This window comes from Anguilla anguilla, chromosome 2 (genome assembly GCF_013347855.1).
Source record: "Anguilla anguilla isolate fAngAng1 chromosome 2, fAngAng1.pri, whole genome shotgun sequence".
Taxonomy (NCBI): Eukaryota; Metazoa; Chordata; class Actinopteri; order Anguilliformes; family Anguillidae; genus Anguilla; species Anguilla anguilla.
The window spans coordinates 66,044,218-66,059,716 of NC_049202.1; the positions used below are offsets into that span (position 1 = coordinate 66,044,218).

General features: G+C 46.2%; 1 protein-coding gene across 5 annotated transcripts; it reads right to left on the reverse strand.

Annotated features, from left to right (window-relative positions):
* Nucleotides 1-9,921: 9,921 nt before the first annotated feature.
* On the reverse strand, nucleotides 9,922-14,910 carry si:ch211-141o9.10 (probable endonuclease 4). 5 transcript variants are annotated; one of them, XM_035404936.1, is made up of 8 exons: nucleotides 14,886-14,910; nucleotides 13,805-13,987; nucleotides 13,370-13,579; nucleotides 12,949-13,131; nucleotides 12,690-12,821; nucleotides 12,464-12,568; nucleotides 12,152-12,281; nucleotides 9,922-11,654 (listed from the first exon to the last, which is right to left on the reverse strand). In XM_035404936.1, the coding sequence occupies exons 2-8, from the start codon at nucleotides 13,971-13,973 to the stop codon at nucleotides 11,597-11,599; spliced, it is 987 nt and encodes a 328-aa protein (XP_035260827.1). In that variant the 5' UTR covers nucleotides 13,974-13,987; nucleotides 14,886-14,910; the 3' UTR covers nucleotides 9,922-11,596. The 5 variants fall into 5 exon arrangements, with proteins under 5 accessions (XP_035260827.1, XP_035260823.1, XP_035260826.1 ...); XM_035404932.1 differs by lacking the exon at nucleotides 14,886-14,910 and adding an exon at nucleotides 14,684-14,825; XM_035404935.1 differs by lacking the exon at nucleotides 14,886-14,910 and adding an exon at nucleotides 14,402-14,677.
* Between the last annotated feature and the right edge of the window lie 589 nt (nucleotides 14,911-15,499).

Here is a 15,499-nt window from a genome sequence, read left to right on the forward strand (position 1 = left end):
ATACCCATTGGCTGAGCCAGTGTCCATTTTTACGACACCCACAGGCACTATTTACAGGGTGGGCACTGTGCTCGGAGTCTCGGGGTGTTTACTGTCAAAGTAATAACTTTATTTTAGCGTACAACTGACCCTTCGCCCGCTGGGCGCGGTCTTAAAAAGAAGACCACAGACAGGGGGGTGCTGTGCTGCTGTGGGTTTTGAGACGCGAGGTCGGACGCTCGAACCTCTTGCGCAGAGCCTGCGGAGGAGTAAAGAGCGAATCCTGAGAGTGTCTCTCTGTCCGTCTCCTTCAGCGTCTCCCCTTCTTTCTCAGTCTCTCTCCCCTTTTCTCTTTTTAGCACAGCTGCCCCCCCCCCCCCCCCCCCCCCGTTCTGTCCCAAGGCAAACAAACCTCTGCCAAAGCACGACAGCTATTTGGTCAAAAAGCATTTGCTTTTGGATGCTGTTCAGCACTGCGTCTCTAAAAAGAGGCAAGATTACATCTCTCTCTCTCTCTCTTTCTATCACTCTTTCTCTCACTCTCTTTCTCTCTCAATCATAGACTTCAATATGCTTTGACTTTGTCCTCTCTTTTTCTTTTTCTTTTTCTTTCTATTTCTTTCTCTCTCTCTCTCTCTCTCTGTACCATCGTCCCTCACCCTCCTCAAAATCATGGCAGCTGACATGCTGCTGCTGCCTCTGGCTAGTCTGAAATATTACAGATTATCACGTTGAGCTCCACCCTCTTTGATTACCCCACTTTTCGCACTCTCCACTCCAAATCCACCCACACCCTACCCCACCCCCCCACCCCCCCCCCTCGTGTGATACAAGTTACAACCCCCCTCCCCTCCGGTGTTACCTCTGGTCCCTTCCTGTCAGGCCACCACCCTACCTCCTGCATTCCCTTGGTTTTAACCCCATCTGCTTTCTTCTCTCACACCCATACTCCCAGCCATGTTCTCCCCCTCTTCTCTCCGAACACCTCTTCCCTCTTCTGTCACCTCCTTCCTTCTCTTTCAACCCCCACCAATTCCCCGCCCATGGAAAACTGATGTGTCCACTGAGGGGGACAGATCATTAATACCCTGTAAGCACTCAACTCGTTCTTCTTCCCTCTGCATAATTTATGTCCCGTTTGAATTCTTTCTTTATTTTCCTTTGTTTTAGCTTCTGCCAGCTCTTTCCCAAATATGTATAAGCAATACCGCTGGTGCAGTGACCTCCAAACACTGAACTGAATGCCTGGCCCTTTTCAACCGAGCACAATTGAGCAATGCTCGGAGGCAGTTTTCCAATATAGATTTGTGTTTATCACACAAACGTTTAAGCACGCTTAATGTTCCGGAACTGAACTTTCCCTGAGGACACAACTTCTTATTTAACTTTGCAAAAGCAAATAAAAAGCCCAAAGCCAGACTGCCATGCTCCATGTTGAAATACTTAATTTTTATCTTGCCAGGAAATTCAGGCACATTTAACAGACTCTTATTTGGTTGTAACCCAGGGCTGGCTCACACATCTGGTTAATCTCCTTCCGCAAAATGCGTGATTTTTATATTTTCCATTATGGATGATAAGAGTTTGTAAAATACCCCCAAGAAGTTTTAATTCACACTGAACCTTTGAACCTTTTGGCCAATGTCATGTGCACCTCCCTAGGTTTGCCCCCTATGGAGTGTCACTGTGTGTGATGGCTCACATACCAGCTGCTAAGACCTCAATTACTCTTGACAATGTTTTTTTTCCCCAGGATACATTTTCATGTTGTAAACAAAACAAACGCAAGTCAAAACAAAACAAAACCAGATGTGTATTTAGGAGTTGGGAGTTGGTAGAGGAGTTGGTTGAAGTATTTCACTCCTGTTTAAATCTCATCTGGCGCACCCACAGGTGGCTCCATTTGCACCAACGTGTAAAACCACACCCCTCATAATCTACCAGCTGATCTGTTTTTGAAAGTCAAATAAATCATTTGAATGGGCATGCTCTTTTTTTGTGTGTTGGAAGTTAATAAATAAGCTTTTCCAAAATTTTCTTCAGTTGTGCTGTCAGGGATGAATTCATTGGAGATATTTTATCAGTGCACCATCCACAGTTATCAACCCTTCTCTTCATGATTAGCAGTAAGTCCAGACATCAGCTACGTCTTCCTTTTTATCTCTGGGGAACAAGTGCCCTAGGCAGTGACACCAACATTATGCTCCACAATAACCTGGATTTCCAGGGAGATCTCCCATCCAGCCACTGAGGGGGTCAGGGGTCAGAGGGGGTCAGAAAGTAAACGTTCCGCCATGTGTTTTTACACCCACAAACTCAGCCAGATAATTTCACTAATTAGCTCTACCGCTCGGCTAATTAGCTGATTCAAGCGACTGGAGCAAAATAATGGGGAGTACTTTTGCTTTCTGAACCTGGATTTTACACCACTGCTGTTTAATATACTATTTTCCTGCGTAAAGAGGGAGGCTGCTGGATGGTGAGATTGCCGGCTTGGTGGGCTTCCCGCTACGAGTGTCGGAAGCCTACAGGACAGCTACGTTGCGTTAGGTTGAAAACAAGCACGGAACCGTCCAGACCTACGGCGCAACTCACTTCCGCAGACGCATTTTAGCCGGCACCACCTGCGCGTGCGTCCTGCTAGACGAGGCACCACCTGCGCATGCGTCCCACAAAACGTCCCTCAAAGGTCGTCCGTGAGTGAGTGAGTGAGTGAGTAAGGGAGTGACCACAGTTTGCCACGCCTAGCCCCCGGCGCCAGTTCCTGCGGGCCGTGGGAGAAACACTGACGGAGTGTGTTTTCGTGGTGTGGCCTTGTCCGTGACGGTGATGCACCGTCGCAGTTTTGCATTGCGCAGACTGTTTGGCTCGGACGTCCTGTCCGCACCTTCGCAGCAGCGCAGCGCTTCGCATCGCTGCAGCCGGACGCGAGCGTTCGCCGTCGGCTTCGCGCTCACCGACGAGAGCAGCCAGGCGAAGCGCCGTCAGACACCGCAGCCCCCGGCGTCCCCCCCCCCCCCCGCCCCCCCGCACCGCACCATGTTTAGACTAGGCCACCATTCCTATAAAGAGATACGGATCACCGTAAGGTTTCCTGTCTGAAATGACGGGTAATTACCGTAATGAGCGTGCTGAAAAGGGAGACGTATAGAGAGAGAGAGAGAGAGAGAGAGAGAGAGAGAGGGGCCTTTTGGGGTTTCGTGAAGTGGACTGTGCCAGCGTGTTTTTGTTTGGGGTTTTTTTTTTTGTTGCACATATAACTTTGTGGGCATGTGTCTGGTATTGGAAGTACTGTCTGAGAAATCTGTGTGTCTGTGTGGCAATACTCATGGCTGCGTATTTGTGTTGCCAGTGTGTGGCCCGTGTGCTTGTTTGAGTGTGTGTGACGGTATGTTCATATGTTGTTGCATTTAAGCCTGTGTGTGTGTGTGTGTGTCTGTGCGTGTGTGTGTCATATGAGTGTGTATGTGTGTGTTTGTGGCTTACACATGTGTTTATTATGTGGTGTAGGATTCAGGAGCATGACTATCAGTAACACATGACCTGTGTGGAGATCATCACACCTGACTTTTACCATCCGGTCCTATTACACATTTAATAATGATCACAATTTGTTCTTTTTGTCCAAGGTGCTGCTCCATAGCCTTCACAGATCTCTCTTCCTTCCTTGGGTCAGCCACAAACTCTATTGTGCCTATGTTTACAGGGAGTGAATCTGAGATGAAGGGGAAGAGAGAACACAGAGTAACAGACTGGGAGTAGGAGGTGAATCAATTTAAAGACAGAGAGGTATAGAGAGGGAGAGAGAGAGAGAGAGAGAGAGAGAGAGAAAGAGATAGAATCTCAGATCAGATGAGGGAAGAGAGAGGAGTGGAAAAGAAAATGAGAGAAAGTAAGAGAGCGCGAGATGTGGTTGTACAGAGGGAGGAAATGATGGATGGTAACAGGTGGTAAAATAAATAGGTAAGGAAAGGGAGGAGAGTGGAATACTGGGATGGGAGGAAAGGGAGGAAGGCGGAGGAGGTGTGTCTGGGAGCTTAGTAAAACAGGATGAGAATTTCCCAGATAGAAAAAGGGATGTCTTTTCAGGAAATTACTTTTGCATAGGTTACATGGTCTGCCAGGAAACATGAACCCTTTTAGCATGCCATAGGATCAGAGGCCTGGCTAACATACTCTCTCAGGCTGTGAACAAGCCATTCACTCATGAAAGTAATCAATCACATGCCATTATCAGTACTTCCATATATATTTATTTTGGCAAAGAAGGAATTAATCTAAAATCCCTCAAATAATCAATCACAAGGCTGGTCTGAAAGTTGGAGGTCTGTGTGCCTGTTGGTGCTTGCAGTTTGGTGTTAATGTGCCTTAATGAACACAATGAAGCGTTTTCTCAGGTGCCCCTCCTAGACTGCCACCTAAAATAACAGCAGCTACTGTGCAAGTCAACACTGTGGGGAGAAAGGCTGACACAGGTGCCGTTTCTCCCAGATCAGAAGACATTTTGGCAGCCTTGGGCTGGAGCGGAGGACTGTGTGCTGGAAACAGTCGCAGGTCAATAAATAACTGCCTCCCTGGATATCACAAGTCTTGTTTTTATAAAGTCTGTTTCCTGACCCCTCCAGAGTCCTCTATTGCCTTGATATGCTGTGTTAGCTCTGTGTGTGTGTGTGTGTGTGTATGTGAGAGACAGAGAGAGAGAATGAGAGAGAGAGAGGACAAAGTCAAAGTATATTGAAGTCTATGATAGAGAGAGTGAGAGAGAGAGACTTTTGACTTTTGATGTTCTTTTATTGAAACACGGGGGTTTCCACAACTACCCTGAAACCCATCCCAACCCCCTATTTACAACCCATTCCAACCCAACCCCCCCCCCCCCCCCCCCCCCCAAAAAAAAACAACAACTCAAAAAGAAACCCAATACAATGCCCAACCACCACCGTTAACCAAAACATGTCTTCATCTCTTCATTTACCGCACAAACAGCTCCCTCGTCACACCACGTTCTTAAATGCTGGCACATCATGCATCATTTTAAAGAGAGAGAGACTGTGGGAAAGGAAATCAGTTTAATCAGTGTACATCGCAATCAGCTTATGAGATCATGTTGGAGTGTTCTCCCACGAGGTTCACTGGGTAGACATTTTATATCGTATTTCTTATTGCCCATAATAAATTCACAATCAAATTTTATCTTTTAAAGTGTGTCTACATTCCATGTGAATTAATTCTCTCATTAAGGCTCAATCACAGTGCATCAGCACTGCCTACAGAAAGCAGTATTCACTATGGAATAAATGTAAGGTTTCTTTGAATATTCTTTTCAGAAAGGCGCACAGAACATTTATACACCCTGCTGAGTTAAATTACCTGATCATTAAGCCATTGTTTCCTCTTGATGTAATACTGGATTTTCCTCACTATTATTATGAGTGTGTGGGGAATGCTAAAGGTTAACTTGAAACACACGTCATTTCTCTCTCTCTCTCTCTCTCTCTCCTCTCTTCTCTTTAGTTTCCCCCCCCATAAAACCAAATATTTCTGTAATTGTGCAGCCAAGGAGCAGACAAAAAAGCCGCGGACTGGTACAGCATTTGAAGTCTGTTAAGGGCTGGAAAGGAGCAGCGGTTTGGGGTTATGAAACCCAGATGTTTCCTGAGTACAGGGGACAGGCCTGGAGCCTGAGACTCCAGAGGTGACTTAGACTCCAGCAGTCTGGTACTGCACCTCAGTCAAAATGGATTCAGTTCTGTGTTTGAAGCGATGCGCAAAATGGCCAAAACATAAGGCAAAGGCCTAGAGAATAAATTCAGACCCTTAAATAAATTCCCAACAGGACAGATGAGATTTCATAGGATTTCTAGACAAGGCCAGGTGGATGGCAGATATGTTTGGATATTGAGAGGATGCATTAAATAGTTAAAATAGATTTAAAAAATAGTTTAAAAGAGCACGTAGTTGAAGTGTCGAGTAGCATGTTCTTCAGACTCTGTGTACTGCACATGAACTTACACACGGACACACGCCCTGAATTCACACTGTACCCACACAGCACTGTGAACACCCACTCTTCTCTCACTACCTCCGGGGTGCGACGCTAATTAGCTTCCTGCAAGGAACAGGGCCTCCTCTGGGTGCTCAGTTCCTCTTGAGGGGTGGGATGTTCAGGAGCAGGGGTGGAGGCACAAACTGTGGTATTTGTTTGGACTGCATCCCTATTTCCGTCAATTCTGACCCATCAGGAAGCACAGCCTGGCCCACAGACAATAGACTATTGTACCGCTGGGCTTGGGCTTGTTAGAGCCTAAAACAGGAAGTTGTCCTTTAACACAGAGATACAAACACGCAGACATGCATGCACACATCGACAGATAAAGACACTGATAAACACGCAGATAATGCTGACATGCGCGTGCACCAATGTTGACACGTACGCAGACACAAATGCGTGCAAACTTGCAGATGTGTTACACACAGAAACACACGCGTATGCACGGACGCAAGAGCACAGGCCATAATTTACATCACAATTACATAGCAGGCTATTAATAGTTTTGAACTATCAGAACTTAGGGTTGAGGAAGTACAATGACATCTCCTGGCATTTCCTTACCTATTCAGGTTCCACAAAACAGGCACTTCCTTACCCATTCAGGTTCTACAGGTCAGAAATGTTCTCATCTCTAAGGGTTGGGGGAACTGACTACCTGAAAATTGTTGAGCAGCGCTTTCCAACGTCCAATAATGTGGATCAGGACCCACTGGTGGATTACATTGTAAAAAATGGAAAAAGTAGTCACTCATTAACCTTCACACCAGTCAAATTAAAAACTGCACCCAGTACATCAACCTTATTGGTTACCAGTATACGTGCAGTTGTTTTGACAGATGTTGGGGAGGGGGGGGAAAACCCCTTTAATTGAATATTTTGAACATATGTTAGGCTACAATTTGGTAATGGCTGGGGGTGTCGCAGAAAATGTGGGTTGGGGGCTGAGCGTGAAACCCCCCTGTTGAGCGTTGACGTTAAGACTCACTTTGCAGGTCTGCCAACCTCTCTCAGTGTTTAGAGAAACATCAGCAAGACTTTCAAGTTTACATTGTTTCATCAGCTGATCTACCAAACTTGCCTCGTGCAATAAATGCTTTCCCGAAGCACTTAGACCTGGTGTGGTCTATACTGCATTAAAGTTATTTACCCAGGGTAGATATTTTTCAACATGTAGCTGATGCTAATAGGGATATTCATTATAATTGTTTTACAAAGCCATGATGAGGATTGACCTTAATTATGGGGACCAATCAAATTTCACATTGGATAGACTAAACAAACAAATCACATTTGATTGCACTGCACTATGTTTTGGCTGGGAATCTATATTTTCTCAATGCCACTCAGCCCTGCAAACACACACAAATGCATATCCAGTGTCACAACTAAACTCACAAGCACATTTACACAGAGTTATAGTTTTACACACACACACACACGCACAAACACACAAACTTTTTGCAATTGTTATTTTTACAAAAACCTATGCACGTTTTATTCAGAAAGGGGGAGGTGTGTGGGTTAGGTTGAACCAAGCATACTCAGATGAGAGGAATTGAGAGTGACAAGCTCAGGTTTTGAACGCTGGGCCAAACAGCCCACGTAACCATGGGCAACAGCTCTGTTTGCTTTCCTTCCTTGTGGCTGCGCTGGGTTCTGCGTTCTGTGTTCCGTGTGCGTCCACAGAGACGGAGAGCGGCGCGGAGCTGGCATGCCAAGCAGACAGGGGCCTGATGGGAAACAGACTGGAGGCCATACCAGCGCTGCCTTGATGGCCTGTCCACCCATGGCACTGCGCCCAGCCCACTGTATAACATTCCACAGTTTGGACCCGGAGCAGAGGAGCACAGCCTTAATACTACATCTATAAAGCAGCGGTTAGCTGTTTATATAGGGTCAGTGAGGACATATAACCTCATGGTGACCTAGAAGAGGGTGAAGGGGACATTTAGCATCTTTGTGGTCTCCACTATACACATACATATACTGTACGCACATGTGCATACATTCACTCTCCTGATGTCAAAACACACAGATGCGCACACGCACACGCACACACACACACACACACACACACACACAGGGGAAGAGTGAAGGGCTACTGTGTAACCACTGATGTATGCGGCTGGGAGCCTCAGACAGACAGACAGCAGTGCTGGGATGGCAGTTGGCAGCCACGCTCCTCCACGACACACACTTTCCACTCCCACAATGCACTGGGGTGCTCTGGGTCTCCGAGTGAGAGTGTGTGAATGCGCTGTCATGCGCTCGCTGGAGTAAGGTCTGGTGTGTTTGCGTTTGTGAGAGACGTCTTCATGTATGCGCACACGTACTGTATACGTGTGTATGTGCGTGAGTGTGCATGCATGTAAGTGTGTGCATGTGTGCACACGTGTGTGTTTGCATCTGTGTGTACGTATGTGCTTGAGTGTGTGTGTGTGTCTGTGCGTGTGTGTATATGTGTGTATGCGCATGCGCTAACGAGTGTGTGTGCGTGTGGGTTTGTGGGATCTCCATTCTGAGCCCCTGGAAGGAGGGGTAAAATGCTGTATTTTGTGCTCTTGGCTCAGCCGGTGGCCAGAGGAGCCACGCATGCAGTGTCTTCAGTGCCTAAGAAAACAGGCTTTCCCCGCCCTCTGCCTGGAGCGGGCCCCTCAGCCTCGGGCTGTCCGCCCCGGCCCACGTCCCAGACCACAGCTTCATTAAACACGCTAATTTAGCTCCTCATCGACTGCAGCTGTATAAAGAGCTTTCCCCCTTCACCAATGCCCCTTTATGGTGTGCGTGCATTTGTCTTTACGTATGGGTGCATGCATGTGTGTGCGAGTGCATGTCTGTCTTTGTAAGAGACATCTGTATGTATGTGCACGTGTGCATTCCTGAGACATCTTTACGTATGGGTGCATATGTGTGTGTGTGTGTGTGCATGTCTGTCTTTCTAAGAGACATCTGTATGTATGTGCATGTGTGTGTGTCTGAGTGTGTGCGTGCACAGGGTCCCTCAACGTTTGCAAAAAGAGAGAAAACAAGTCTGCTCTACTGGGCTCCAGTTAAGAGTGGGTTACAGCTGCTGGTCAATGTCAGCGTTTATCACTGATGAGCCTAAAAACCATTGCATTTCCTCTGAGGTTTTCAGCACTGGCCAGAACTGATTCCAATCCAAAGGATATCTCCTGGTATGCTAATTAGGTTGGGAAAAAAAATAATATTTTCCTCTTTCTCTCAAATGCTTATCCTCAAGATGAAAAATTTGGACACTGACTCGTTGTCATTGCGGCTGAGTTTGTATGTAGCCACATATTGAACCTCTCTGCATCAGCAGAAGTTCTGTTCTGGATATTTTTGCTAACTCAGCTGAGCATTGCAATCACGAGTATAAAATGACACTGCTGTGTATCGTAAGGGAAATGAACAGAATCCAGTGCTAGGTCTCCAAGGGAACAGGTGATGCCCTCACTCTTTAGTACCTCTGTAGTTCAGCGCAGGTGAGAAAGAGTGAGCTGCACAGGGAACACGGGGGACCTCAGGCACAAACGAGAAGCTCAGGAGTCCGTAATTCAGACAGGTGGTTTGCATCTCCAGAGAGAAAGGGGGCTGTTGCTGCTTGTCTCCATGTTAACGCTCTCATAGACTGCAGCTTATTAACTGAAGTCTGTCTGCGTCTGGCTGGGCTTCCGACTCTCTGCCTTCACCGAAGATCAGGTGGAAATTTAATAAAATTAATTTAAAAAAATTTAAAAAATCAATTAATGTTTTGTGTGAATTCACCAACGAGTCACCACAGGTGTCATTATTGATCATTGCTCAGTGTTCCATGGACCACAGTTTGAAACCATGGCGACCATGCCACACGGAACAGCAGATGCCATGAAACACCACAGGAGGCGTACTTAAAAGCTTCTTCAATTTTTTATATCCTCCCACCCCTACAATCTAAACACACACACACACACACACACACTCACAAATCTTCACTACCATGAACTAAGAGGACAGAATTTGTCCCTGGGATAAAGTGCTGATTCAGCTGGCGTCTGCATGCGTGAGTATCAGTGGCTGCTGGTGGGCTGGTTTTAGGAGGGTGTTGTTAGGAATGGGCCTGAACATTCCAGCCAGTCTGAGTCAGGAGACGGGTCTGTGAACAGAGCTTTCACTCCCTCATATACTACCTCTTTAATAACAAGCTCGGGTGTATGGGAGGAGACAAAATGATTGACAGCTGAAAAGAAGGGAGGATATGAGGAGGAAAAGCTATAAATTGCCACATTTCTTTGTTTCAAATCTGTCAGACTTTCATTTTGATAATCACATTTGTACTTATGAAGATGACAGTGATGTTGTCGATGATAATGCAACACAGAAATGTTCTCAAGGAAATATTTTAAGATGTCTGTGGATGTGGATCTCATAATAAATGAGAGGTAGGTTTTGCTTGAACTGTCCAAAGAAGCACTATCAAAATATGAAGCAGATACAACTCTCACTTTTAAAAAAAATAAACTGCCTACTAACCACAAAAACCTTTAAAAGGATGAGAAGCTTCTGGTTCTGCTTGCCTCAGTGTGCAATGAGAAGGATTCAGCTGACAAACAGAATGCAACGACACAAATCTCATACGGATGGGCATTCAGACGTGTCAGTGATGGCCGCAGAGACCTGCCCTCGTGGAGCTCGTTTTTCCACAGAGGCCAATGCAGACGCAGCAGGCAGGCATTTCCTCTTAGCGGCGCTCAGCATTAGATACATTCCACCGTGGGCCACCTCTCGGCTTCCCGTCTCATTCCACAACCGCAGCGGACGACGCGTTTCCTGCCTCACGCTCGCTACTGTGCTGCTGATGGGAAGGCACACCTGTTGCACTCAGAGATCACTGGAAAACTTCCTCTGGCTCCTCTGCACGGGCTGTGCCGAGCGGTTTACTCTCCCCAAACACCCAAAGACTGGACTTTCATACTACAGCAGTGCTACTCATCTGAGCTGCAAGCATTACATTCACACAGTTTAGGTGTCATAGATCACGTTGTCCTGGTGGAAAGGAGAAGATGACAATGCCCCTTGTTTTATCTGAACCGCTTGAAAATACATATTCGGGTCAATTTATAAATGCCTGAAATTGCCCACCTGCTTTTAGATCATTTAGGATGTCTCCATTCAGTGACCTTGAAAAGGAAGACCATCTGTCTCACCAGTAAGAGATCAAACACCAGAGGATGTTGTCACTGTCAAACTGTCATTATGACGTTACTCCCATTCTATTTCTTTACCTCTGTCTCCCTCTAGAGGTCAGAGAGGTTAACTTTCACAAAGTGCCAGTACAAGCACCATTGTCTAGTCATTCCCATTCGGGGGATACCCCATGTTTTGAAAAATACACCACTTTTTTCTATTATAAAAATGTAATAATAACGTAATGTAATAATAACATGTTCACCTTGTGAACAACACTCATTCAAAAACAAACAGCATGGAACAGCATGAAACAGCAGGCAAGAGACGGGTGTAAGTTGCTTGGCCTCTGACAGGGGTTTTTGGGTCAGTAGGGGGTAATGTGGTGGCCCCGGCACTTTAGTCCTTACAGAGGGAGTATAACAGCTCAATCTGTTCCTGGTCCCCGAACCCTGGGCTGCAGGAAGATGAGGAATAAGAAAAGATGTGGACCAAAATCACTGAGGGACCTGGGCATAACATTAATCACACTGGACTAAAATCACTCAGTACCTTGGCTATTTTCCATAAACAGTGAAATCAGTTTCGATATTCCGTTGCTGCTTACCTTGAGCACACTGGTTACATGCACCATCGGAAACGGTACCAAATAAAACTTTTGTTCAGAATTGGTGGAATACATACATACAACAAGGCATAACGTCACTATGCAAGCTGCTCTGGAGTTTCTCAAAGTAGATTTTCTTGTTTTGGACCACAAACCCCTGAACACTCTATACCTGCCATTGTAAAGCAGGCAGACCATCAAAAACCTCTGGAAATATGTAAAACATCCTTCATTGTGCATAAAAGCGGACTATGCCAACTGAAAACACACACTAACCCCCCCCTACCCCCCCTGTACTCAGTATATTGTCCACACATAATCTCAGGCCCGGGGCCAGCCCCTCTCACCGTCCGGGCGTCTCCAGAATCAGGGGGATGTTGTCCAGACGGGGCTCGTTCACTATGTCACGGAAGGCCGGTATTCCGATCTGGCCGCGTCCGATGTCCTCGTGCCGGTCCAGGTGGCAGCCGAGCTTTCCTTTAATGCGGCAACACGGAACCGGGCAGAAGAGGATTCGGTTATCTATTTGAATGGCACTTCACTGGCAAAGCTGGCCTCCTACAATAATAGACTGCGGGATTGCATGCCAACGTTCACCTGGCTGATATACAAGTAAAACCGTACCATATCTCATAACCACAGTAGAATCGTTTTCTTACCTTTGGAGTCGTTGAGGTGGACACCCCGCAGATAGGACAGTCCCACCACCCGGTCAAACTCATCCAGCATGGACTTCACCCCTCCTTCCGCAGACAGGTCATACCCTGGGGGATGGGATCGTAATTAACTTTACCTCACACCCGTGAAAAGGATGAGGAGATATGGGGGCAAAAGACACACGAGTACAACGGACACTTCCTGGGTGTCACTCGTCCTTACACTCACCTGCCGCGAAGGCGTGGCAGGTATCCAGACACACCCCCACCCGGCTCTGATCCCGCACCCTGTCGATGATGCCCCGCAGCTCGCTGAACTGCCCCCCCACCGTGCTGCCCTGGCCACACATGTTCTCCAGCACTGCCGACAGAGAGCTGGGGGTTAAACCCACAGGGACGCGCGGGAGGGCCACAAGTTACGCCCGCTAAAAATGTGAAAAGGGGGGGCTTCTGATCGGCGGCTGGCTTTGAGCGAGGGCCTGCCGTACCCGTGACGACGGCTGGGGTCTGCTGGTGGGCGTGGTTCAGGGCCTGGGCGATCTTCTCCTGGCACTGCTCGGTGGTGATGGTGCCCAGGGACGCGCCCGGGTGCAGGTTGAAGAGAGAGAGGCCCAGGGCGCTGCAGCGGCTCAGCTCCTCCACCAGCAGGTCCTGGCTCTTCTCAAACACGTCTGGAAGGCGGGAGAGCCAGGGACGTGAACGGGCTGCAACAGGCCGCGCCTTCCAACAAGCTCTCTTCTAAGAGAATCTTACATTTGCAGTGGGACAGCTCATTTTAATTTTAAAAAATCAACAGGTGGAGATCTTTGAATGCAATTATTACATTTCGGAACCATTTGCATTATTTATACAATAATAATAATATAATAATCGACAAGACGTGAATGCACGTCCAAGCAGTTGAGTGACCTTGCTTGGGAGAGCCGCAGTTCATCAGGTAGGATCCGTGCGGTAGTATGTGCACGGGATCAAACCCGTTTACCACGCAGGCCTTCCGAAATTTCTCAGCTGCTGTGGCGTTGAGCGGCGGTCTCTGCCAGGAGCGCTGCGACCCCAGGAAAAGGGCAAAACTGCGCCCCCCCAGGGCTAAACAGTCCCCTACCGCCTTCCATATCCCACCTGAGCAGCAACATAGACATTTATGTTTACATAAACCATCTCTCAACGTAGACAAACTTACACACCATTTAGTATTCATATAATAGCATGGCAAAGAATTATGAAATCATTGCTATGGCATAATGAGTTCAACATGTGAGAAGGGCAAAGAAAGACAATTTCCAAAAAAGAAAAACTCACATTGTAGGACATACAAGGGAATTGAGATGGACTAAAGGTGACTACCTGATATGGAAACATGTGCACCAATATATTTGTTTTTTCCTCTTTTCTTGTCTTTTCTCTTCCTCCCGTTTTCCTTGGGTTCCTCTATTGCCATCTCGTCCTCCACTTCTGAGCCTATATTCTCTTCCTCTTGCTTCCTCTTCCTCGCTCCTTTCTTTTTCGGACCCATAATGCCGTTTCAGTCTGCGTGGGCAATAAGACAGATCCAAACGTTGGTAAATGTTATATCTGTGTGGTACTAGAGGATCAGGTATACTGCAAGCAAGCTCTCGGATAAAACGCAATTATCTGGCAGTCTATGCCCGAGAATTCTAAACTACTATAAATTCGAAGAATAGCACAATATTAACGTTAGACTTAGAACAATTACCAAACTAAGAAAGCCAAACTGAAATCGAGGATCTTACTGATGTGATGCAAGCAAGAGCCACCGTGCTAAGGTCACAACACGCCCCTGTTACATTTTAATGTCCGAAAATAAATGTTTGATGATTTATCCGCCGAATAAACTGACAACTAGTTTTTAAAAAAACAGACAAATCAGTATCAATACACCATACGGGCCATAAAGATTACAAGCGCAATGTTAGCAAACACCGTTGGATTTCCTGTCTCAAGATGAGAGATCTGTCATCTGGCGTGCATGTAAAATTAGCCAGACAGCTAGGTAGCTGGCTAATTAACGTCTTCGTCCCTTAAAGTATATTTCAGTTGTAAAAATTGCAGCTTAGCTCCAGATTGATTAAAAGTTTTCTAGTTAAGATCAGATACAATTAGCCAGCTACCTAACGCTTTCTTAGACTAGCAAAGTAATAAACATATAGTCTAGTTAGCTAACTAGTTCTAGCTTTCTGATTGTTGCTGGCTTGGATGGCTAACCTGAGACTATAGTAAAATGAGTCGTTTGTTATCTATTTCTGTTTAACCAACACAGGTCCTGATTTTATGTGGCATTCAGTGCCCACTCAAAAACAGCGCCCAGAGTGCACTGTGTCGTCTTCGATGGCGGAGATTATATGACAGCGCCGCGTACAGTAATCTTGTAAAATTGCATGTCCTGTGCTTTTGAACCCGAACCAACCGTTTAGATCTCATCCGTATGTGCACTGCACAAATCAACCAACCAACCATTGCACGAAAAGCGACCGTTTCTGGCTGCCAGTTGGACCGTCACAGTGTTGGAATTTTATTTCATCGGGCAAAGACACGTCACGTAGGTTTGGGTTTGGAGGCTGACATTGAGACACCCCCCAATATTTTCATATGAATTAATTGCAATCGATAGACTCGTTAGTATGCTTGCGGGACTAAGGTGGGTGTGTCTCAAAGTTGAAGTGGTATTTAATGCCTGTGATTTACTTTATTATTTATTTATTTATTTATTTGTAGATTTTAATCGTAAAATACCGATATACATACATATGTATGTTCTAAAATATAACGGTATGATAATAAAATAGAACTAAACCCCATGTTTGGTCTTTGTATATTAAAGATTAGGGTAGTTGAGCTAGTTGCCGACTAAACACCTGACGTCGCACTAGCAGTCTACAGACCTTGAATCACCGATGATTACTAACTACTGCTATAGTAGTCCTAGCTATTTATTAATCAATTGTCGACAGATATGATTATGAGGATACAGTACATGTGACTAAGCGTGGAAATGGGAATATGTAGACTAACTTAATGTTC